The 27,163-nt window shown below is 37.3% G+C and overlaps 1 protein-coding gene across 1 annotated transcript in view; it reads right to left on the reverse strand.

Moving 5' to 3' along the window:
• Positions 1–27,163, reverse strand: part of NAV3 (neuron navigator 3) — a 341,502-nt gene that overhangs the window by 260,588 nt on the left and 53,751 nt on the right. Inside the window, exons 5-6 of the mRNA XM_036760724.1 lie at positions 12,660–12,728; positions 8,242–8,381 (exon numbers count right to left, since the gene is read on the reverse strand). Coding sequence (XP_036616619.1) covers positions 8,242–8,381; positions 12,660–12,728 — 209 coding nt within the window. The remainder of the gene's footprint in view (positions 1–8,241; positions 8,382–12,659; positions 12,729–27,163) is intronic.

Consider the following 27,163-nt stretch of genomic DNA (forward strand, 5'->3'; position numbering starts at 1 on the left):
TTTCCTCATTTGAAAATAACTTTATAATAGCACCTAACTCTCAGGGTTACTGTGAGGATCAAATGACTGACTGATCATTCTACTCTGAATCTACTACCCTGCCTAGTTTTTTTTTCAACTCTGGAGAACAAGATCTTGACCTCCCAGGTCAAGCTCATCACCTCTAATTTCACCACCAAGCTGCTAAGGTAAGCCTTGACTGAGGCCACCTCCCCTTCAACCTGCTCTGCCCTCTGAATGGAGGACCAAAGGGTGGAGTACCAAACTCCCCTCAATGTCTTCCTTTATAGAGAGCAGAAAAATGGACTTAGGGCTCACTTCACTCAGCATCTGCTCCTCAGCTTTACTCTTTTCCCCCAAACTTTACAGAGCAAGACACTTGCTAAAATATTCCCTCTCCCCCTCCTCTCCTGCATCCTTTTCTGTGTTATCTCCTCTTATTAGATTGTAAGTATCTTGAGGGCACAAGTTGGCTTTCTTTTTATTCATTGTATCCCCAGCACTTAGCACAGTAGCTAGAACAGTGTTGTTATTCAATTGTTCAGTCATGTTTGACTCTTCCTGATGTTATGAACTATAATGTCCATCGGGTTCTGTTGGCAAAGATACTGGAGTGGTTTCCCATTTCCTCCTTCAGCGAATTAAGGCAAACAGAAGTAAATGACTTGCCCAGAATCACACAGCTAGTATGTATATCTGAGGCCACATTTGAACTCAGGTCTTCCAGACTCGAGACCAAATGCTCTATCCACTGAGCCATCTAGCTGCCTGGAACACAATACACACTCAAGAAATATTTATTGGATTGGATAAGACAAAACAGAGTGTTACATAAATATTTGTTACTATTATTCTCATAGAATTATATGATCAGAAGTACCTAAGAGGCTACCTATTTCCTCAGTTGCTGAATTAAGAATGTTCTCAGAAAACATACCCCGTCACTGGTCATCCATACTTGGCTCCACTATGTCTAGGGATAGGAACTCACTATAAATGAATACAGCCCCTGATTTGGTTCAGACAGCTCTAGCTGCTAATGAGATCTTCTCATGTGCCTTGTTGACATCTGCCTCCCTAGAACTTTCACTCCTCTGTTCTAATTATGCCTTCTAGGCTCAGGCAGATAAATCTACCATTATTCTGATGATCTTTCAACAATTCGGAGATAATAATCTTTCCTTGCTTGCTACTCTCCTCCATCAGTCTTCCTTTTTCTAGGCTAACATTGTGAGAGCTTTCAAGTGAATGAATACCCGCTTCTCTGTATAACAAGCTGCAGTCACACAGATTAAGAATGTGAGCAAACTGAAAAATACTGATGTTGGTCCCCACTATCTGTTGTGAGTTTCTGAATGGCAGGTCATCCTGAGAAGTGACTGAAAAACTTTCAAAAGGAATGTCATGTAGTAGTCAGGGATGCTCTTTATAATTTACCATCTGGCTCAATAAAGTTTTCTACATCATACTCTGACATAATAGCATGATGTCATGGCAACACAGAGTAAGCAATTATCCAATTTTCTATTACAGCCCCTTCACCAAGAGATAGGAGATGACAGGGGGCAGCTAAGTGGTGCAGTGTATAGAATATTGGGACTGGAGTCAGGAAGACATCTTCCTGAGTTCAAATCCAACCTCAGACATTTACTAGTTGTATGACACTGGGTAAGTTACTTAACTCTGTTTGTCTCAGTTTCCTCATCTGTCAGATGAGCTGGAGAAGGAATTGGCAAACCACTACAATATCTTTGCCAAGAAAACCCCAAATGGGGTCATGAAGAGTTGGATATGACTGAAAAATAACTCAACAAACATATGATTGCATATTTATATGATAAAAGGGAGAGTCAGCATGACAAGAGACAGAGAGCTCACCTCGTGTTTCACATTCTCCCTTAGACACATAGTAGCTTGGGGCATTTCTTAGTGCCATTGGCAACACTTTAATACTAAAAATTGCATAGAGAAGGTTCCGACTTGAATTGGTAAATGGATTTTCCTCACCAGGGCGTTCAGGGGGAAAAATGTGTGTATACAGATACATTCTTACATATATGTATATACATGCATCCATGCACATAGGAATATACACTATACATACATAAATTTTATATATATATATATACATATGTGTATACACACATATGAAAGAGAGAGAGATAGAGAGAGGGAGAGGAAGGGGGACAGAGGGGGGAAGAGGGAGAGAGGGAGGGAGAGAGAGAGAGATCTCAGAGTCCATCTAGTTCAGCACCCTCATTTTACAGTTGATGAAACAAAGAACTAGGGAGTTTAAGTTATTTACATTATATCACACAGGTGGTATCAGAGACAGAATTTGAATCCAGGTCTCTTAGCTCCATTAAAGTCAAGGGTCTTTCCACTTTACCACTCGCATTTATAAATAGCATATTATATAAAATATGATTGTGAATCATGTGCAGCTAGAGGGCAGAGTGGATACAATGCCAGGCATGGAGTCAGGAAGACTCACTTTCCTGAGTTCCAATCTGGCCTCAGACACTTACAGGCTGTGTGACCCTGGACAAGTCACATAATACAGTTGGCCTCAGTTTCCTCATTTGTAAAATGAGCTGGAGAAAGAAATGACAAATCATTCCAGTATCTTTGCCAAGCTAACCGCAAATGGAGTTATGGAGAGTCAGATACAACTGAAACAAATGACCAACAATAGCAGGTTATGCCACATATTAGTTTATAGGTTGTCCCAAAAGTTTTAGTGCAATTTTGAACTATTAAAGCTTCTTAAAAACTGTTAAAGCTTAAAACTGCAATTCTGGGACACCTTCTATTAAGTATCATGTATATAAATTAAAACATTGAGGGAATTTAAGATGCTGTTAGGATTTTCTTTAGAGTACAAAATGGGGTACTAATGTGGTCCAGTGAAAAGCACCAATTTGGACTCAGATGATACAGGTTCAAATTCAGCTTTTATCATTAATTACCCCACATACTCTGGGCCTCAGTTTCTCCACCTGTTAAAAAAGGGGGGCTTGGGCTAGATAACATCTTTTCAATTCAAAAACTGTGACTCTATGTTCATACAATCCCCAGGGTTTTCAAGGTAATTGAAATGAGTAATATCGAGAAAGAGAATATCTAATTTAACATTTACTATGTAGCACAGTGATAGTGAGATCTATTATTTCATTGGCATAGCAAACTGAATGAATAGACTCCCTCTGCCATGGCAAGTTGGCACCTTCTCAGCAATTTAGACTTTTAGAGATCCGCCTATGGCACTGTGAAGTCAAGGAATGTGACAAGGATCACACAGCCAATATTTATGTAGCTATGTTTATGCATATGTATGCACATCTTTCCAACACAGGATGTTCTAGCAAGATATATCCTCAGAACCTTTAATATTTTTTAAAACATTTCATGTTAGTGCTTTTATAGCCAGTTTCATATACCATAGAAATTACTGTTTTAAATGTTTATATATGGTAACTGGAATTAAATGGCTAAATATAAGAATAACTATATCCCTTTGATGCAGGTTTCAGTAGACAGACAAGGCAGGGATCTAAGGTCCACAATTAAGAGCTATGCATGGTAGATATCTGTCTCCATCTAGTGGTGATTCAAGAATATAACATTATTCCAGTGCTTTGTACAAATTCTCCCTGATGAGACCAAGGTGATAAATGCTAATGTTTGTCTAAATGGGGGGTTAGACCTTAGCTCTTGTCATTTTAATTTGTTTTGTTTTAATTTCCAAAGAAGAACTACTCAAACATCATTTTTCAGAATAGTAGTTGGGGTATCTCAAACAACTCTGGGATTGTCCGTGACCTCAGGAGTTCATTCCAAGTGGAGAATCATCTTAAAGGACTGAGAAGTGTAATCCACCAAAGGCACTGGACTCTGAAAGGAGCCAATGACAGCATGAGTTCTCCATACAGAGTACATCTGGGTATCATGTAGGTGCTTCACTGGTGATCAAGAGAAGGATGTTCACTGACACCTCATAAAGGAAGTAGTGCGTGAAGAGAGAGAGAGGGAGGAAGAGAAGGAAGGAGAGAGGGAGGAAGGAAGGAAGAAAGAAAATACACCTTAATTAAGAAACCACTATGTGCTGGGCGCTGTGCTAAGTGCTTTACAAATATCTGATTCTCACAGCAACTCTAGTAGAAAGGTACAGTTATTATTCCTATTTTAAAATTGAGAAACCTGAGGCAGACAGAGGTTAAGTGACTTGCTCAGGGTCACACATCTAGTAAGTGTTAGAGACAAGATTTATAAACTTATCGTCCTTCTGATTCCAGGTCCAGTTGTGTCCAACTCTTTGTGACCTAGTGGATCATAGCACACCAATGCTGTGCATGGGATGTTCTTGGCAAAGGTACTGGACTTGTTTGTCATTTCCTTCTCCAGTTGATTAAAGCAAACAGAGGTTAAGTGACTTGGCCAAAGTCACACAGTTATTAAGAGTCTGAGGCTGGATTTGAACTCAGGCCTCTATCCACTGAACCACCTAGCTACCTCCTGCATAAACCTAGCTGCTGCTATAAAGGGAGTCCACCACACTGATAGATCATAGTTCAGAATGAAGCAAATTCAAAGCTCATAAATGAAATATTGTTCAGTCATTTGAGTCATGCCCAACTCTTCTTGACCCCATGTGGGGTTTTCCTGGCACAGATACTGGAGTGGTTTGCCATTTCCCTCTCCAGCTCATTTTATAGATGAGGAAACTGAGGCAAACCCCTAGGGTTAAGTGACTTGCCCAGGGTCATAAAGCTAGTGTCTGAGGTCAGGTCTGAACTCAGAGGGTGGAATCTTCCTGACTCCAGGTCTGTCACTCTGTGGACTATGATGCCACCTAACTGCCCCTACATCAGTGGTATCAAGGTCAAGTAGAAACAGATCCATGTGGTTAAAATTATCTCTGCTGCATTATATTTATGTTTATTATATATATCCCAATCTGGTTCTAGGAGTTTTGAGGGTCCATCATGGCCTATCAGTCAGAATTTGACACCTTTGCCCTATCCTACTACTGAATAATTTTACTAAGGTATTGATATTATCACACCACTCTCCTACTTAAAAATCATGTTTGGCTCTTCATTAGCTACCTAAATAACTTATACATGCCTGACCTTGTCCTTCAAGGCCTTCTGTTACTTTATCTCAGTCTTATCTCATACTTCTTCCCTTGATCTTGGCGTAGCATAGGGTGGTGGTAAGGACCGTGAATTCATACGCAGAAGCTCTGGGTTCAAACACTGCTCTGCCACTTATATGAACATGGATAAGACATCTCACTTTTCTAGTCTTCAACTTCCTCATCTTTAAAACGAAGGAGTGCCACTAAATAATCTCTAAAGGGCATTTCCTGGTCTCAATTCTTTTGTCTTATAAAAAGAAGTGGTTTTTAATTTTTTTTAACTGATAAGACAACTTTCACAGAGAGGAATCCACGACTGTAGAATGCCCACTCAGGCAGTAAGTGGAAAGCTCTGTTACCTAATCAGCCAACAACACAGGAGTCAGAGCAAAGCAAAATCTGCCCCAATCGAATCAACTGTCTGAATGGGCCTGAAGACCTCTAAGTGGAAATATAACTGTCGGGTAGCTATGATTGAAATTGAAGCTGAAAAGTGTGATTGTGAAGGTGACACACTCTCCTGTCAGGTCAGGCCAATTGCTTAGTTTTCAGCCTACACAGGTGGCTTCATACAGACACCAACAATTACTTAAAGACTTTCCAGCTTTTAAAGATTTGAAAATACCATAAAATTCCCTCACTTGTCACTGAACCTCTCCCCCTTCCCCCCACACATACACACAAATGCAAAGTCAGATTTTTAACCAACTTTGGGTTATAGTTATAAAGCTGTGAGGGGCCTTTAAGAGATTTTTACTATGAAGTCCACTTGACCCTGGGTTTATATCTGTGGATAAATTTTAAGGGGTTCATGAACTTGGATGAGAAAGAATCCTTTTAAAAAATTTATGTTTCTAACTGAAATTTACTATTTCTTTCAATTATGAATCCAAGCAACAAACCACAGGAATATTAGACTTCACCAGACTGCTTAAAGGAATCCAAAAAAAGGTTAAGAATGCCTAATATAAAATAATATCCTCACTTTACAAATGGGAAAATAGAGGCCACAATCAATAGAGCATTGGTTAAATGCTTACTACCTGTTAGTGACTGTGCTAAGCATGGGGAGGGGGCTAGGTTTAAAAGCAAACAAGAGAAGCATCTCTTCTCATCAAGGATATGACTCTCTTACATGGGAAAGACAAAACATAAATGGAAGCTGGAAAGGTGGGGGCAATGGGGCAGGCATAATAGAGGCCTGGAAGTGAACATAATAAAACCAGAGTTAGTCTATTCAATCTCAAGGTAGCAGTCTCATTCTAGACTGGGGAAGGAGTGAGATGATGAATTTAGGGCAGACAATAGGCCTGAAGAGAGATTTGCCCCAGGGTACACATGTAACAACTAGCTGCAACAGCTAGGCCTTGCAGTGGTCAGAGTACCAGCCCTGGAATGGGGCTGACTCATCTTTGTGAGTTCAAATGTAGCTCAGAGTGGATGTAAATAGCTCTTGTTTTTGTTTTGGCCAGTAAACTCCCCAAAATCTTCTCCTTCCTCCCCACCTCCCTTTTTTTTCAATTTGCCTCATTTCTTAACCAGCCTTATTCACTGAACGGGCTTTGCCTCAGTCAAACTGAGACCTGGGAAAGACTTTAGCTTAAAAAGGCCAAGGTCCCCCACTACTCAGGGGCTATCTCCCGTCATCTTGATCTGTATTCTTGCCACTGGACCCAGATGACTCCATAGAAGAAAGTGAGGCTGGCAACTTTGCACAGTCCTCCAGTGCTTAAATCTAATTCACTTGCAAGTCATGGCATCACCTTCCTGATGTCACAGTCCCCTTTGAAAATGGAGGACAAACAATGATAACAGACACTTACTTACTGGGCAAGGAATTTAACCCAGCTTGCCTCAGTTTCCTCATCTGTAAAATAAGCTGGAGAAGGAAAAGGCAAACTACTCCAGTATCTCTGCCAAGAAAACCCCAAGTGGGGTCACAAAGAGTTGGACATAACTGAAAAAGACTAAACAACCATAACAACACGCTAATGAGTGAAAGAGTATTATGAGAACCAAAGTCTTTGGAATCCAAATCAAGGACTCCTTGCTCTGAACACTCTGCAATCTTTTCACCTGCCTCATTTCTTTAGACTCTGCAAATGCAAGGTACTTCCCCAGTAAAATTTGTCTACAGTCTTCATATCTTCAAATGTTAACTTTGCATCTCTCAAAGATTAAATCAATGAGATCTAATCTGTCTAATTAAAGATTTACAGAAAGTTCTTTCCATCATATTTCTGTGAGTCTAATATTTATGCCAAAAAAAACTGGGCTTTAGGGAGTATGAGGGAGAATAGGGAAAATCTTAATGATGTTTTATAGTAGTTCTTAACACTAGGTCCACTGATCCTTTTCGCGGAAGGTCCATGACCTTAGCTGTGGAAAAAAATTACATTTTTATTTCAATACAATTGGTCTCCTTCTTTTGTTATCCCATGTGTTTCAGCATTTTCAAACACTATTCTGAGAAAGGCTTCCCCAGACTACTGAGTGGTATATGACCAAAAGAAGAAGAAAAAAGTTAAGAAAGCCTGTTCTAGAGTGAAACAAACACTATGATACCATATATGTATTTGAAGCCTGTCTCCAAGTGTAAATGCTTATAGAGACAAATTCTCAACTCATTTTTAGTCATTTAATCTCTGGTTAGAGAACATTCCTGGCATTTCTGTTGCACCAAATGAAGTCAGAGATTCCAGGAAGAATTGTGTAGATGCTGGTTTCCTAATACCCAGAAACATGAACAAAATTCCGACTTTTACATAAAGTGAAAAAGAGGTTGTCATTGTTTTTAACTCAAGATACTTCTCATAATAAGCTTAGAAACTGAACAGCTTAAAAGTATAAGGAAATGAGAGTACAAACAGTTATTTCATAAATGTGCTTGTCCCAAAGGAGATAAAGGAAAGAAAAGCCAGGATTCCAGGTACAGACGTCAAATATTCTCTGAGAAACTCCAAAGTTCATGTCCGATCTCCAATAGCTTAAGCCAATCAAAAAATAATCTTTAGTCTCATGTGATTTAATGGGGGGGGGGGGGCAGGAGAAGGTGGCTATGCCAGGCTATCTCTGTAATGATATGCCAGTGAAACACTTACCTTTGTCATTTCCATTTGCATAATGTGGAGGCTTGTTTTTGTCAATGCTGTTAAAGCTCTGACTTCTTCGATTTAAATTAGAAGCTCCTTGGACCTTGCTACTGCTGCTTGCAGCTGGTACTCTTGAGGGCCCTGGAAGCCTAGAATAGCATAATAAATGATGTTATGGTGAATCTAGAAAAGACAGGAAGAACAGGGATGTTCTGAGTAGGATAAGAAATGATGGAACAACTATATCATAAACTGCCCTAAATTATATATCCATAGACCCAGCAGGTACAAAGAAGAATTCTTCTGTCTCTAAAAAGGAGTTGCATTTTTAAAAAATGTTAAATGTTTCCCTCTTCAAGACTATTATAGTTTCATTTCCCAAAAAATTATCCAAAGAAGAAATATTTCAATGGGGATGAAAGTAGAAATGTCATGTTTAAGCTAAAATCAATGTTTTCTTATTATATGTGATTGGAAAAGGACAACTCAATGCAGTTTATTGGCTCTTTTCTACAATACCCAACAACCAATTATACTGCTGCTTTCTTCACTGACTTGACCAACTTTGGGGGGTATTGTATAGAAACAACCTAAGTTAACATGACTATAAATGCTAAAATTTATATTAAAAACAATTTGTTCATAGCAAATGTTAGTTAAGTCAATGTCAAGTCAGATAAGATTGTGGTTCTGAGGTCAAGGGCACATGTTCACTTTCAATTGGATAGTGAGCTTTTCATGTTTATTTGCATGTGTGTTAAAAACAAAACAAAAACAAAAACAAAACTATGCTCCCACTCCACTTATCCATCTCACAAGTGTGCTCTACTTGCCATAAATTAAACAAGGAAAGTATGACTAAACTCAAATCTATTAATTATCACCACTGTGAAAACAAATTAAAAATTCATGTTGTGTGAATCTTATAAAATCAGCACCATCAATAAATTATCTTTGCATATTATGGAAAGTACATTTTTAGTTGTTATCACTGTAGCACAATAGTTCCCAATCTGTGGGGCAAGGTGCAATGGCAAGCAAAGTGGGATATTTTGTTGTCTTTTGTTTTGGAGTGCTTCTCAGCACTGAGGCAATCAAGTGCCTTTGTTTGTAGGAAGGCCCCTCACCCTTTTGCTAGTTAGATCAGGAGAGGTGTGAAAAACCCTTAAGGGTACGGAAACCCTCAAATGGTGTGAAGTGCTCTGACCCTGAAGAAGTGGATATATACTCTGAGGTTAGCATTTTTTTGGGGGCTCACTCATTGGAAGAGTGTCATGTGAAGACCCTGGGTAGCCATTAAGGAACTCCCCCCACCAGCTTTAAAAATCCAGATGTTGTTGCTTCTCTCTTTCTGGTAACTATGTATGTATTGCTATGGTCAAACAGATAGAAGCTTGTCTGTTGATTGATGTTATTTTGCTCTGTTTATGATTTCTGCCTGTAATTTCTGTCTGTATTTGAAGTTCAGAGTGCTGGCTTTCCCCCCTGAACTAAGTGAATGATATATGTATGTTTAATTAAAGTAAGATCATTAGCCCCTTAAAGTTGCTTTCCTTAGAAAAGCAGATCAAAGAACCTATGCTTGGGGGCAGCTAGGTAGCTAGTGAGTAGAGCACCAGCCCTGGAGTCAGGAGGACCTGAGTTCAAATCCAGCCTCAGATACTTGACACACTTACTAGCTGAGTGACCTTGGGCAAGTCACTTAACCCCAATTGCCCTGCCTTCTCCGATCCAGGAAACAAAACAAAAAAACAAAAGAATCTGTGCTAGCAGTCCTCCTGTGTGCTGGTGTTATTGGCCTTACACAGTCACAGTAGTGGCAAGAAGCATTGTTGTTACATAAGGTCCCTAAGCACGCCACATCGGTGTTTGTAAAACCACATGTTTACCAACCATTGGCATTTTCCCTTTAACTCCAATAAAATATTTAGTATAACTCAGTTTCATAATTTGGCAATTATATCTTCTTCAGAATGGATAAATAATATTACACACATGTATGTATTTTTCTTCATATTTTACTATGCAAATCCTTTGAAAAGGGTTTCTGAATTCATAACTTTTTTCTGTTGCACATTTTAAAATTGGTGAATACCAATAACCACTATCATGTAGATTTAGAACCACAAAAATCTTGGACGTTAAAAGGAAGTCCTAACATTTGCTCACTGCCAATGGATGTAAAATAATTAAGTACAGAACATTAGGATATTATCCTAACATTATTAGGTTGAAGCTATATTGGATTGAAACACTCACTGTTTTAAGTAGTTTCCTTTTTAAAATGTAAGCATTGTCTCCTTCCCAACAAGGGACCAGAAGCATGCTGATTTTATGGCGCTAATGTGTGCATTTTAGTAAATAAATGCATATTTCTAGTAAGAAAAAATACAATCTGTAAAAATCCAACTAATGTTGATACTCTGAGACTTTGTTAGAAAATGTTATTACTGATTATTCAGTAGATTTCCTATTATCTGCTGCCACCCTCTGAAGGTTCCTGGGTAGCACTGTTAGGTCATACTATTTGGAGAAAGGAATTCATAAAAACAGATACCTTGTAAATGGAAGACGTTTCTCATTTTTATCTTGATAGTTATATATATATACATATATATATATATATATATATATATATATATACATATATATATATATATATATATATATGTCATGAATGCAGTTCTATAAAATATCCTTGCATTTTCAACATTAAGATTGAATATAGGAACTCTTTGAAAAGGCAGCTATTAAAATATTCATCTCAATACACCTTAATATCATTCCACTACTTTTAATCCATAAAATCACAGAATGTCTCAATGAATGCAAACTGTATTTTTCCCCAAGTTTACCATTGTATTACAGAGTGAAATGAACATATCAAAGGATAAATAGCTATTGGCTTAGAAACCTTTTTAACATGGTTCAATATATTTATAATTTTGTTTGGTATGGAGGATAGGTTTACTGTTTTGTTTTCTGGGATGGCATTTTAATGCATATAAAAATAAACAGCTTTTTAGAAGCTACCAGTCAGAGGCCATGGGGTATACAAAACTGCAGCCATTTTCAAATTGTTGCAGTTATCACTTTCAGGTGAATAATGATCAGCTGTAGTCTGCCCGAAGGGCAGCAGATCAACTAAGACCTGGAATTTACAATTATTCTAATGAGACCATACTGGTAAATAGCAGCAAAATCTGACAGGCAGCTCAGAATCTATGATGATTCACTAAAGGTAACAGGAGATAAATGAGAGCTGCAGATAGTAACACATTTTATTTTTTGAAGTAAATTGTATAATATACTATATTAACTAATATTAATACCAATAATGTGTTATTATTTTGAGTATATCACATAATACGTAATATATTTTGCAGACAATGATCCCAGAAATGATAGTGAGGAGCAGGTTATGCATGATATATTATACTGTTCCTCACGCTTTTCCAAATAATTTCTTTTGCTCTAAATTTTTCATTGAATATCTTTTTCCATTGCCCTCTATAAAATCATTTTCACCAACTAAAGAAATAGAAATAAATTAGAAAGAGAAATTAAATGGAAAATACCTACCTCTACTCTGGGCCTCAGAAGCAGTGAACTTAAGTTAACATTATTAGGCAATAAGACCACTAACTAATTCAGTGAAATACCACTGAGGAGGTCCTACAGTGAACAAGCCAGAGACTAATGTAATGAATGTGGGTGTGAAGCATGCTTACCTTCCTCACCTGTTCCAAGTCAGCAGTATAGTATATTCAAAATATTACATCTTCACTCAGAAGAGTATCATTTATAGTCTAGACTATTTCACCTTTAATAATACACAATAAACCAGGTTGTCATGACTTGTAACTGTAAACCACTTTTAAAATGCACCCCTCATGCAGAGGAAGAAATTCCAGCTGCCTTAATGTCAGTAAATATTTACTTCCCAAAGAGAAGATCACAGACTGACTTCACAGGAGACCTTTGCAAAAAGCTTGGTCAGCCTTTCTCAGTTCTGACTCTTGTGTTAAACATGGCCTTGATCAATCTTGAGAAGTGTTCTCAAATGATCTGGGATTATTTCCTGAATGCATCAGTCACCTGGGGAATGTACCCTCTCACACTCATTTTCCTCACCTGATGTAGTTCCATATGAGAAGCCCGGTTTCACTTTGGCATCATTATAAATAAGTTAGAAGCATCCCAAAGGTGGCTAGTTGTCTTCTGCAAAACTGTGGGTCACCAAGGCCTGGCTGGTATAAAGCTTTGCTATGACATAGTTCAGTATTATAAAATGTCCCTCTCTGCCCCCACCACAACATGAAGATACATTTCTTAAAGCTTAGGGTGACCAAAAAGGAAAAAAAAAGACCAAGGGGGAGTTTACTTGAGTATCACTAACAAGCAATAAATTAGAGATATTAACTGACCTAGAAGCCTTTTTCTGACTGGTTGCAATCCCACTGTGATTAGACTGAGCTGCATATCTGGCTGCCAGACTGTATGAGGAGAAACAGAGAAATTGAATTAAAGAGATTCTTGAAAGATGCAAGAAAGCACAAACTTACAAGAAAACTATGAGTTCATGAAATGCAATCTGAACATGTATGAAAACAAATTAATTGGAAAATTATGAATTAATGCAAGGCATACATTATGATCTTAGGTAATGAATACACTATGAGATTATGTAACACTACTGATTGATTTCTCCATGTAAAATGTTCATCTTCACTTTTGAAAATATGACTATTTTCTCAGAGTGTGATCTATTTTTAAAATAAATAAAACATGCTAAAATATACTACATCTTTTAGATTTAACCTAGTAAACTGGAAGACTCAAATTTTACTATAGAGATTATTTATATCTGGAAGGAGGAGTAACAGTTAAAAAAATCAGCTATTAAAGCAAAACTTAAGAATCAACTACCATTTAAGCAATACTTGCTACATAGATATATGTATATATTATATTATGTATACATTATATTACATCTATATACATATTGTGATACATATGAATGTATGTAAAGGAAGTAAGGATTTGGATCTATAATTTAATGAGAATAGAAACTCTTTTCACTCAAGCAGATCAGTAACTTGTCTTAATTGATGGTCTTAAGAAATTTGCTTAGGATATTGAAAGATTAAACATCTTGCCTATGGTCATACAGTTAATATGGGTCAGTATTGTGTGACATTTTTCAGTAACTAGTTTAAATCCATTTGAATAAAGCTCTTGTTCAGTGTAGAGTCATTATTACAGGACCGTAGAGCTAGAGCCAAAGGGACCTTAGAGGATATCTATTTCATCTGCCTCATTTTAAAGATGGAGAAAGTTCATCCCAAGGAGGCCAAGGTAATATACACAGTAAGTATCAGAAGTAGGATTTAAACCCAGATCTTCTGACTAGAGAGTCAGTGCTCTGCCCATTACCTGCTAAAATGTGAGATAAATCTCTTCTTATAAGTTGGTGGGATGATACCAATGACCAAAGTGGGGTGGGGGGATGGCTTCAACTATACCATATGGGCAACCATTTCCAGATCAGATTGCCACTATTATACAATCTCCATATTCCAAATCACAATCTGATTTTCTTGAAAGTCAGTGAAGCCTTTCTGTTGTCTCTCTCTGCACATGGACAGGTATATTTATGAAGGACAGAAAGACAGACAAGTCAGCTGTATGCACACAAACATGGCGATGATTAGACAGGCAAAGGATTATTTATGATTATGGTTATTCTGAAGAACTATGGACATGCAAATATAACTATCATGATGTAGACCAGTAGTTCTCAAAAATATTTGGTCTCAGGATTCTTTATACGCTTAAAAACTATTGAATATACACCAAAGACATTTTTAAGTGGAATAGAGATATGTATATATACACAATGCATGTGTATAGACATACTTACATAAATACATATATGTACATATATACATATACACACATATAAATACATAGATGTCTATATATGCATATACAAAACATATTTATTTTGCTCATTCTAAAATAAATACCTAGTATTATTATGAAAAAAAGCTTTGCTCTTACAGATCCTCTCAGTGATGCCTAGTGGTCCCTGGACTTCACTTTGGGAACCACTGATACAAGTGTAGTCATGGAGAGACACATCTCATGCAACAGTAGGGAATGGTCACTCCAGACAGAGCTATGGTACTCATCTAAGACAGTAACTACCATCAAGCCAATTTTTCATAAGCAAATTTTATAATTCTTTTAGGCTGATCAAAACTTTATTTGCCTCACCATATAAACACCCTGTCCCAATGTCATTATTTGTGCAGAGAATAGGTTATAACTACCTGGCAAGAGCTAAGAATATTAGATCAAAAGGGAAGGTATGGGGAAACAAATCTGTTCTCTATCTCCATCAGTCTCAGGAATGAATCTGCCAATTTAAGCATCATCCTCTGAGGAATGAAATGTCTCCATTTCTCTCAAATTAACTAAAAAAATATTTACATATACATGTATATACAAAGACATAAAATATTTTTTTAAAAAATAGACTCAAAAATCCCTGATACTGTTGATGTCATTTGTTAGTTCACACAAAGTCAGGATTTTTAGGTTCAAATTCACCTCTGAAACTTGTAACTTCTATAACCTTGAGCATAACACCTAACTTCTTTATACTTCCCCCTATTTGCAATACAAGGTGTTTAAAATAGGACACTATCTAGGGGTCTATGATCCTACAGGAGAAGCAGCAGCCAAGGATTTTGACCACTAACTCTTGTTTTTGTCACTTCCAGAACAGTAATAACACGAAGAAGGCAATGCACTTTTATTTCGGGAGCTCAAGACATATTCTATGTGTCAACTCATTTATTTTTACAATATAGAGAGGAGAAATCTAGATTCATCCCTATTTTATTAATGGCAAATGTAAGATAGAGAAATTAAGGAACATAACTATAATCCACTTAGTTCTATATCTTTTTATATTTTTGTTCAGTTATTTCAGTCATATCCTACTCTTCTTGACCCCATTTGGGGTTTTCTTGGTAAAGACACCAGAGTGATTTGCCATTTCCTCCTCCAGCTCATTTGACAGATGAGGAAACTGAGACAAACAGGGTGAAGTGACTTGCCCAGGGTCACACAGCTAGTAAGTATCTGAGGCTGGATTTACACTCAGGTCTCCCTGACTCTAGGCCCAGCACTCTATCTACTGTGCCACCTAGCTGCCCTACTATTTTTTTAGTTTATTTTTAGAAAGTTTAACATGCAGAATATTATATTTGAGATTTTAGTATGTGAGGCAGAGAAGATAATATTTGATGATGGCATAGAATATGAGCGTGTATGTATAGCATTTAGAAGTATTATAGGATTCACTGCTATATTCACCACTGAGTTAAAGACATATTAATCTTTTCTGTTAATACATAGGAAACAAAAATTATAATGATACAGTATATGGCTACCGGAATATAGCTAAATGATAAAGAGAACACACACACACTTAATAGGAATTCAGATAATAGTGATTTATCAGTATATTATTGTAAAATTATATAAATATTTCTTCCTGCTTAGAATTCAGTTTTGTTCAACATTCCTTTACTGAGTAGGCTAGATGCTAGAAAATAAATCATTTCTCAATAGTCATGAAAAAAATAAAGGGTATGGTATAGTACCTTGTGATGAATATCAGAGTGAAGGCTGAGTTCTAGTCACAGTTTTGCCATTTAGTATTATGTTAATTAGTCCTACAAATATTTATTGATCTCATACTATGTGGAAAGCACTGTTTAGGGGCCCTAAAGGGGATATAAAGATTACACACACACACACATACACACACACACACACACACACACACACACACACACACACTTGTTCTGGAGTCACATACTTTAATTCAATAGTATTAGTGGATTGTGTCAGACTTGGAGTTAGGGAGACCTGAGTGCAAGTTGTCAATCAGTTAGATGAGTCGGTGGATAGAGTGTTGGGCCTGCAGTCAAGAAGAGTTGAATTCAAATCCGGCCTCAGATACTTACTAACTGTGTGACCTTGGGCAAGTCACTTAATATTGTTTGCCTCAGTCTCCTTATCTTCAAAATGAGCCAGAGAAGAATATGGCAAAGCAATCCAATATCTTTGCCAAGAAAATCCCAAATGGGGTCATGAAGAGTTGGAAATGAAGGAAACAACTGAATAGGCAAGTCCTTCTAACTTTCTCATCTACCATTTCCTTCTCTGTAAAATGAGGGTAATGATGGCACCTACTTCTTCCCAGGATTACTGTGAAAATCAAATGAAATAACATATGTCTAAGGTTTTGCAAAATTCTATGTGAATACTGGCTATTTTCATTATATGTCAAATGTTTCACAAATTTTGAATTCTATATAAATGCCTTCTTGGTATTTCTATAGAGGAATCAGACAAACATACTAATAACTAACAATAGATAGCAGAACATCTTAAAATTCAAAGGAGAGTTAAAAAAAACCTAGGTTGGTTAAAAGGGGGGAAAATTGACATCATTTGAATGGTTCAAAGGAGATTTTATTAAGGTGAGGGCATGTGAGGCAACATGTACAACTATTAGAGCACTTGGAATTAGGAGACCTGGGTTTGAAATCCCACTTACTGGTTGTATAAGCACTGGCAAGCCACATAAGTTTCAATGCCTCAGTTTCCCCTATCTAAAAATATGGAGCGTAGTACTTGTGCTGTTTAGTTCATAGGATTATAGAAAGAAAAGTTTTTGCAAACCTTAAAGCCCTATGAAGATGTGAATCACTATTGATTTTTTTAGTTCACCTTTGGCAGGTCAAGATAGCATATATTGCAGGAGAAAGAAAAACTATGAGCAAAGGTGTAGAGATAGCTAGGAAAGTGGGACATTTATTGGAAAAATAATGAGTAAAAATGTTCCCAAGAAGAACTGAGTACTTGTTGTGAGTAGTGGGAGGTAAGGAAGGAAAATATGTTGGAAGACTTGAACATCAGAGTAAGAAGTTGGGATGTGTTTTTGTAGTAGGGAGTCAATTGAAATGTAACGTGTGGGGTTGTGATATGACCAGGATTGTTTATTTTGAAGTATTCTGAAGAATGGGTCAGAAAGGACAGTGAGAAAAATGGAGAAAAATAAGGGAGCTGCTATTCTGGTTAGATGGAACATAAGAAAGGCCTGGTCTGGGATGGTGGCAATGAGAACGGAAAGGCAAGAAAATATGGGGAAGGTCAAATAATATAGAAGTTGACAACAGATCATACATAATGAACAAGACAGTAAGGAGTCAAAGAGGTCTTAAAAGTCTTCAGTATGAGTAATGAGAACATTAATTATAAATAATTACAATTATAATTAATCAGCAATAATTAATTATAGAAATCTAACTTTGATTGTTCCTTCTCTTTCTCCTTCATCGGCTCTGTTTCTTTCTCCTTTACTCCAATGTAGGCATTTCCCAAAACCATATATATGTTCCTCTTTTCAATTCTCCCTCTACATTGTTTTGCAATCCTTCTGTTCCTACTCACAGCTTCAATTATGATGCTCAGGCTAGATTTCTAAATCTCTCACCAGGCTCCACCTCTTCTGTAAGCTTTAGTGCCACATTATCAGCTTGCTAGAGATATACACTGAGTATGTGATTGATGATTCAAACTCAAAATAATAAAATCATTATAAATAAAATAACTTTTTCTACTTAATTCCTTATTTCTATTGAAGGAAATTAGGCAATGTGGTTGATAGAGAGCTGAACCTGCAGTCAAGAAGACCCTGAACAAGTCATTTAACCTTGTTTGCTTCAGTTTCCTCATCTGTGCAATGATCTGGAGAAGGAAATGGCAAACCAATCCAGGATCTTTCTCAAGAAAACCCCAAATGGGGTCATGAAGAGTTGGACACAACCAAAATAAATGAATAACAATGACAATAATTTCTATTGATTTTTCTCAGTCCCCTCATCTTTTAAACTTCTTTAACCTTCAACTTCCACTATCAATCAACTTCTAAATCCTGGTGATTCTACCTTCATAATGGCTGCGGTTTTGTTGGGTCTTTTCCATTTGCATCAGCATAAGCCTAATTCATGGACTTATCTTCTCCCTAGACTTATGACACTCTTCCAGCTAAATAACTGACTCTTGGCTCCTCTCTCTAGTCGATTGTTTACACTGCTACTATAATAAGCTTAGTGATGCACAGGTCTCCTCACATTACTCTGCTCTAAAACTGGCGGTGCTACCCCACCACCAACCAAAAGAAATACAACCTCCTTACCCTAGTATTTAAGGCCCTCCAAAATTTTGTTCTACCCTATCCTAACAGTAATCCCCTTCATGAATGAGTAAAGTAGTAAAACTGAAGTACATGCTGTTCCCTATTCTCAAATGCCATTTCCTATCTCCAAATCTTTGTTCAAACTGCCAAGTAGGCCACAAAGCAAAGAATCATACTGGTTTTAGGGTATGTGCTCTTGTTCTTCCCAACAGGGTAGAGCGATACTCCAAACAGATTTTAGCTGAATCCAAGAATGACAACTACATATGAGATACCTTTACCCCACTCAGGAACAGGCCCAGGGAACACAGCAGAGTAACTCACTTAGGAAATATGCCAGCCTCCACGAGGAACAGCATGATATCACAAGGAGAGGTTAAAGGGACTAACATTGCTCAAGGAGGAAGTTGAGTTAGTCACATATACTTTCTGTGTCTCTGCATTTCTGAACTCTATGTGTATCCTCTCTTCCCACTTATTCTCTGTATATTTGTGCAAAAGTATTCCCCAGGTTACTAAGGGAGCTATCATATTGCTGTTTTCCTTGTTTGCTACTCCAGTAAATGCCTTTGCTTTGAGCAGATCATATTATCTGGCTGTTTAATGGTAAAACTTATCAGTGGGGGCTCTTAAGCTATATTTTGGGAGTGAGTACCCCAGAGTGTAACTAAATCCTGGGGTGGCTGTAGCCTGGGGAAACCAAGCTAGAAGTGTTAGTTGTGGAGAAGCATCCAAGAGGGGCTCTAAAGGCACAATGGACCCACATCCATTGAGGGAGAAACAATAATTTGGATGGTGTTTGCAATAAACTTCTATCAACTAAGTGTAGATCCTTCCTAGTGCTTTTAATTCCTTAAGGACAAACTCCCATGCCTAAGGAAAAGAGAGATGCTGATTGCCTGAAAACCTTTTAGAACCTTCTAAATCACACATTCTTGGCATTAAAATGACATTGGTATGCCAGCTTCTTTGTTCTATAAAATACAACACAGTATATTTTCCAGTACAGAAAACTTCGAGTTAACAAGAAGAGGAAAAAAATTGCATAGTTGACACACAAGTTTCATCAACTCAACAATTACTTCCATTTCATACCCCCCAGGTAGCACTAGACCACATTTTACCAATTTATACCACAAACAACTGCTAGAGCCCAAAATCACTGGCCAACTCTACATAAGCTATTCCTGCTTCCAGATGTTAAATCAAGAAGTTCAGAATCCACAAAAGATAAATTCTTTTTTCTTCATTTTCATCTTTCTTCCTTCTCTTTTCTACCTTCCTTCTCTTCTTCCTCTTCTCCTTATCTTTTATGGAGAAATTGCAGTGCACTGGGCTAATAAACATTTAAGCAATTTGTTATCTGAGAGCCTGAATTCCAACTTTGTTACCACGTGCCCTTGGTGAATTCATTTAACCTCTGCTACATTTCTCTATTTCCTCATCCTCAATTTTAAAAAACATCAAGTGATAGGATATTTATTGAACCCTTGGCAAACAGAAAAGGCAAACTGAAGACAGCCATTCAGCTTCATCAAGACTAGTGACTTATTGGATAAGAAAGAGAGGGAAAGAGGAAGGAATGGGGGAGAGAGAGGAGGAAAGGGAGACAGACAAAGAGGGGAAGAGATGGAGGGAGCAATAGATATAAAAGGGTAGAAACGAGGGGAGGGAGGAAGAGGGAGAGGGGAGGGAGAAGGAGAGGAGGAGGACAAGGAGGAGTGAGGGAGGGGGAAGAGAAGGGGGAGCAAGAGATGGAGAGAAGAAAAGAATGAGAGGGAGGGGGGAGGGAGAGAGAGGGGGAGGGGGGAGGGTTAGAGAGGGAGAGAGAGAGAGAGAGAGAGAGAGAGAGAGAGAGAGAGAGAGAGAGAGAGAGAGAGAGATCTTATTGGTCATTGGTATATGCACTCCCAGATGAGAAAATTTCCTCTGCCAATGGAGTTGGCAGCTTTTCTACTATTTATAATCTTACAGAGTCACTTCAAGTACTGAGATTTTAAGGTACTCCTCCAAAGACAGATAGTATGTCAGAGGTAAGATATGAACCCTAGTCTTCTTGGCTTTTGAAGCCACCCCCTGCCGCCTGCCTACTGTGCCACAGCCAGATCTCTTACAATTCTGCATTAACATTATTAAAATTCATAGCAACACATTAATTACCCACTTCTGGGTATGATGATAAAGACCAATGGTAAATTAAATACAAATTTCATTAAAGTCAACCTCATAAACTCTGTTTCTTTCCATTTCCTTTGTCTTAAGAGGATCTACTGAAGGATGTGGGCATGTATCCTTTAGACAAAAGAAGATGGGGGGGGAGGGGGAGGTGATGAGACATGAAGTGGTGTGAACAAATCTGAAAGGCTGGAAGAATATTAAACTTGTTCTGTTCAGTTCTAGAAGGCAGAACAATGACCAGGGGAAAGAAATTTAAAAGAGACTAATTTAGCCTTGCTTTGGGGGGAGGGGTGGAGAAAAACAAAACTTAACAATTATAACTATACAAAGCATGGATGGACTGCTTTGAGACATGGCAGATTCTCCCTCCACTGATGTCTTTAAATGAAGGCATCTGAGAAGTTGTCAGGTAGGTTCCATGGGGATCCCTTTCTAGTGTATGCTGCTCATTGAGGTCCTTTCGAACTATGAAAATTCTTTGATTCTGAGAGTCTTCATAATACATATCTTGAGAGGTTCACAAGGAAGAAAGAACTAACCTGCTTTTAAGTTTTCTTTCAGCCTTATTTAATGAAGCTTTGGGATCAATCAGTGCTACTGAGAGCCTCAGACATACTCATTCCACATTCTAATTGGAAGAAAGTAGATTTATGCCCATAAAGATGAATAATACTAAGTAAACCATTTGGGAACTCACATAGTCATTAAATTTCAGAGCTAAAAGGACCTCTGTATTTGTTTAGCCCAACAAATACCTTAAAAAGAGCTTATCTGCAACTTACTCAACAAGTGCTAATATACCTTCTCCTTAAAGATCTCAGGAAAGGAGGTAATCATTACCTCCTAATACAGCCTATTGCATTTGGGATAATGCAACTTGTTAAGAATGTGTTTTCCTTATATTATCTTGGTTTCTCCACATGGAGAATAGCGTATGCTCCTGTATATACAGAAGACTCAGTTTGTAGACAGCATGCTGACACAATGCTATATGACCACGAGAAAGGAGGTGCTATTGTGAGCATTTCGGGAAAGATGTGGCAAAAGAAACTCTTTGGGACCAACTCCAAAGGGGAGAGAGGGGAAAAAACAATAACTGTAGAACCTGCAAATGTGTAGAAGTAGCCAGCTCCTCAACATAATTTTGAATTCCACTTTGCCTCCCTAGAGACACTGGTGAATTCCCTTTTGAGTAAGATAGGGAGCTCTACCTTGGTTTGAGCTGAGATATCGTTCTCCCCTATGTGGAATGCTCATTCACTTTGTGTATTGTGTGGCATTCTAGTCTGTAGAACTTCTCCAATTTTTGTTGGTTCTTTTCCTTAAAGAAATCAGATTACTCAGTATGTGCTATTTGTGATGCTCTATTTTATAACCAGTATTTGAAAGAAGAAGATATGTTGATAGATGGAAGCTCAGGGTGACCTTCCCCTTTTAAGAGTGGACAGGGAAGGAACTTTCCTATCTATAGTACCCTTATACCAGAAAAGTGAAGTGAGGGAGGTGCTTCTTGGAGATAGGAAATATAGGGAGTGCTCAAGAAGATCTCTCCAATTTTCATCAAGGTGATAACTACAGTCTCCTTTGGAGAAGGATGAGCCAGATTCCAGAGATACCTATTTATTCTAACCCCAAATCCACATGTGTAAAACATAAGTGGCTTAACACAGGCTGATCCACATACCACATCTTAGATCTGTATCAGACTTAATTTGCTTCTCATGTACACATATAGCAGGAACTTAATGTCTTTTGCCATCATGAGAGTATCATTCATTGGGAATTTTATAGTTCATCAATGTCTTCCAAAAAATGTAGTACTCAAAGCTGAACACGTTAAAGATCATAGTACAGGTACAATCCGTCAAGAGTTTAGGCACAGGGCATCGAAATCTATCTTGCACTGCAAGAAAGTAAGAAGTAAGGAGAAAGGCGACAGGGAGGGCAGACTAGGGAAATGGGCAATCAAAATATATGCCATCTTGGGGTGGGGGGAGGGTAGAAACAGGGAGAATATTTGTAATTCAAACTCCTATGAAAATCAATGTTGAAAACTAAAAATATTAAATAAAGCAATAAAAGAAAATAAAAAAGTAAAAAAAGAGTTTATTTAGCACAGTGGAGCTATTACCCTGCAGTGGTATCCCTCGTACTGAGCATAGGGACTGTCAGACTACAAGTACTTAATAAATGTTTGCTGAATGATTTCTTCAAAGGGAAGAAAATTCAGGTCTTATAAAATGAAGAAAATTCAAGAAAAAACTGTTGTTTAGTTGTTTTCCAGTCACATCTAACTCTTCATGACCCCATTTAGGATTTTCTTGGCAAAGCTACTAAAGCTGTTTGCCATTTTCTTCTCCAGCTCATTTCACAGATGAGGAACTGAGGCAAACCGGTTAAGTGATTTGCCTAAGGTCAGACAGCCATTAAGTACCTGAGGTCAGATTTGAACTCAGGAAGATGAATCTTTCTGACTCCAGACTCAGGACTCTATCCACTATGCTACCTAGTTATGATAACCCCACCCCGACCAAAGAAGATTGATGATAAATTCTGACATATGATTTCCAAGAACCTATGCCCTTTTCACATGATTACAACAAGTTTTCTTCATTGTCTTTGCATTTGATTTATATTGAACTTGCAGTGCCCAAAATCTCCCAGACCACTTTCAGACAAACTTCTCTCTAAATGGGCCTCTTTTTCCTTGTGCTATTGAAAGTGATTTCTTTTTGTTCAAACTAAGCATAAAGCTTCAGTTTTTTTTCTCTATTAGATTTCATCTCGTTAGATTTGGCCCGATATTCTAGCATCTCATGATCATTTTGCATTCCAGCTGTCATCCAGTGTGTTAACTGTTCTTCCTAGTTTGGTGCCATCAGCAAATTTGATAACTATTACATAGAGTTCTTTATCCAGTTATTGTCAAAAATTCAACTGCACAACAACCAGCAAAAATACCTCAAGGACTCCTTCCAGTTAGATATCAAATCATTAATGGCTGCTCCATTCAATCAGTCCTAAATTCTTTATAAATAAATTACAGATTATAGTGAAGGGTCTCCCCGCTTAAACTGTATTTTGGCTACTACAACTCTTAGCTGCTCTTACTTATTCCGGGGATTATTTTTTAAAGATGTGACCATCTGTGTACAGCTATTAAATAACAATAGTCTGGACAATTTTCTTGAATTATTATCTTTATTATGGCATTTGGGATTTCAGATTTAAGTTCTTATAGGAGCCCTTTGATCTCAAAATTTTCTCTATGCATCTTGTCTAAAAATTCCATTACTTCAGTTCGGATAAAAGTCATGTGTTCCTTTACTACTGTTGTCTTTTGTTTTTCTCACACCAAATTTGACTCTCTGCCAATCTAAACATATTCACAATCTGCTGTTTTTACAAACTATTTCTTTAAGAAGATTCTGCTTGGAATAGTCAATATTTCATACTTTACTTTTTTAAATTTTGCATTGAGTGCTTTTATTTTTGTATTGTAACCTCTAATTTCTGACTAACAATCATTTCTTATTTCTTTTGTAAATTTTATTTCTATTTTGATTCATTTTGGAGTGTCTTGCTCTTGATCCATCATCTTTGGGGATTCCATGATATTTTGTCTTTTATCAGATTCACTTTCCTTCATGTTGGGAATAAGCATTTATTATGCACTTAGTATGTGCCAGGCATTATGCTAAGAGCTTTATAAAGATTACCTCATACGATCTTCACAACAGCCCTTTGAGAAAGATTATATGATTATCCCCAGTTATAGGTGGGGAAGCTAAAGCAGAGAGGTTAAAATTCTTAGTCAAAAATTACAATTATGGTTTTTTAGGCTCAGTAGCAAAACTCAGCCAAAATTTTGGCAATAAAGTATGAAAGAAATAAGGATTTTTAAATCAATGATATTCAATGTCACTAGCACATGCAATGTTTAAAAGAATGTTATGTCATATATTTATTCATTCATCAATGGCTGATTAAAAGGATACCATATGAAAAGTGATATATAAAGTACTGAAGATGATGTAAAGATAAATAAGACACAGTCAATTAATTTTATTTAATAGTGTCCATTTGTGTCAAGCTAAATGACAGTTTTTTTCCCAGTGAAATTAGAAAATTGGATATATTGAGAATATTATAAAGGAAAAGAAAATAAGACTAAATGTCTTGGCTAAACATATTATATATACACATATAATAAGATGATTAGCTAGATAATTCATGTCGGAAAAATTCTTAACAGACTTCCATTAAATTGGCTATGTAAGACTCCACTTATAATCATAGAGCATCATAAGGTGGATGGTGAAGGAATAGAACTTTGAGATCATTTGGTCCAACCCCAGTAGTAAACTTTCCTGGGTAATCCAGCTGATGTCCTCAATTTTCAACAATATCTTTCAACTTTGTATAATAAGAATTAAGATGAATACTTAGCATACACAAGGAACTATATTGGACATATCAAAAGATGTTTCCTAACCTTAGGATGATATTTTCAAGAGAAAGAAGGGAACCTGACCAGAATTTTTTTATAGAAACGTGAAGATTTAAAACTATCGGAGAAATTATCTGCCATGACGTGCATTCCCAGTTTTACAGATGAGAAAACTGAGGCATTGTTATATAAAGCACATTACGCATAGTAACCCAGGTAGTAAGAGCAGAGATGAGATATGAGCCCAGGTCCTGGGACTGAAAAATCATCAGTCTTTCCATTCTATCAGTCCATTCTCCCTTCGGAAGCTCCAATTACAAGGACATAAAGGGCGAATGTGAAGGAAAAGACCACCAAAAACAAAGAAAGGGTTAAGGGTCAAATTCATTTGATTACTATAGCCAATAAACCTAAACAATATATCCTAATTTCAGTGCTCTCTTATGAGACATTATTTTTCAGAATTATGGGCACCAGTTCTTTTCTATATCTACTGAGAAAGGGTACAAGAAGTAATGGGTTTAAATTATATAAATCCCAAATGGAGAAAGATGAGCACAGTCATTATTTCTAGGGCCTTGGAAAGATGGGACTACCACCATATTAGTGGAACTTTGAATTGGTTCAATAATGCTGAAAAACAATTTGGATTTATGATGAGAAAGTGAATAAAATCCATACCTTCTGACCCACAGATTCTACTGCTAGTAATACTACCTAAGGGGGTTCCAAAAAGGCCTCCATATAGCAACAATGGAAAGAGCTAACATTTATGTAGCAGTTACAATATGTTGAACACAGATGTGGAACAACGCAGAAAATGTCAAATTTCTTGAAATGCTCCATGTATATGCTGAGTTTTTCCTCCTTTTCGTCTTTATTCTTCATTATAATAGACGAGTCATTAAGAGGGGAAGAGGCGGGGGAGTATTAGTATAAAAAGAAAATTCGTCACTGAAAATTTATTTTTAAAAAATTACATCAGGCAGGGTTTCCATTAAGTCCTACCCAATTCAAAGGGCAACTAGGGGGTACAGTGGATAGAACACGTGGCCTGGAGTCAGGGAGATTGGAGTTCAAATGAAGCCTCTGACACTTACTAGTAATGTGACCCTGGGCAAGTCACTTAACTCTGTGTGCTTCGGTTTCCTTTATCTGTAAAATGAGCTGGAGAAAGAAATGGCAAACAACTCCAATATCTTTTCCAAGAAAACTCCAAATGGGGTCACAGAGAGTCAGACACAACTGAAATGACTCAACAACAAGGCAATTCAAACTCTGAGGATGAAATTCCTGAATTAATGATTCTGTAATATAAAAATATATTACTAAGCAGAGTGTATTATACCTTTTCCCATGTACTTTTAACAATAGAATACACTGAAAATGAATGGCTTTATGAACTAAATGACCTCTATTTCCTGCCCCCATCGCCAAGGAAGAGAATGATTGTCTACTTTCAATAGGGGCATCTGATTTTTCTGTGAAGAAAGGGTAGGGATTCAATCATCTCGTATTCAGACGTGTTTGCTTATGGCTTTCCCAATATTTTTACCTTGGCTTCAGTCATGTACAAATGGAAATTTTGGAAACTTGCATGCCTTAATAGTCACTTACATTTCTAAAAAGAAGGAAAATAGAGCCTAGTTCAAAGCCTTGGACTATGTCAGCTTAGTCTTGAACTTCATGCCCTTCAAAAATTCCAGGTGCACCTTCAAAAGAATGCATTAATAAAGTCCATCTGGGACTCCCACTGGGACTCCTCATCATGATGTGGGATAAAATGACTTATCCTTCCAGTGGAATTCTGCTGACAAGTCACAAAAACAGTTACTGCCTATGCCATCAAGGAGACAGATTCTTAACTAGAATGCACATGTGTTTCTTCTTAGAAGCTGGGTGGCTGAAGGATCATTACAACAGCGAGTTTAGACACATTACTGTGATAACTTATTCCATTAGTGAAACACAGTATATAAAAACATTGTAACCTTTGTTGTTCCAGATCTCTAGTGACAGAT

The sequence above is a fragment of the Trichosurus vulpecula genome, chromosome 5 (genome assembly GCF_011100635.1).
Source record: "Trichosurus vulpecula isolate mTriVul1 chromosome 5, mTriVul1.pri, whole genome shotgun sequence".
Lineage (NCBI taxonomy): Eukaryota > Metazoa > Chordata > Mammalia > Diprotodontia > Phalangeridae > Trichosurus > Trichosurus vulpecula.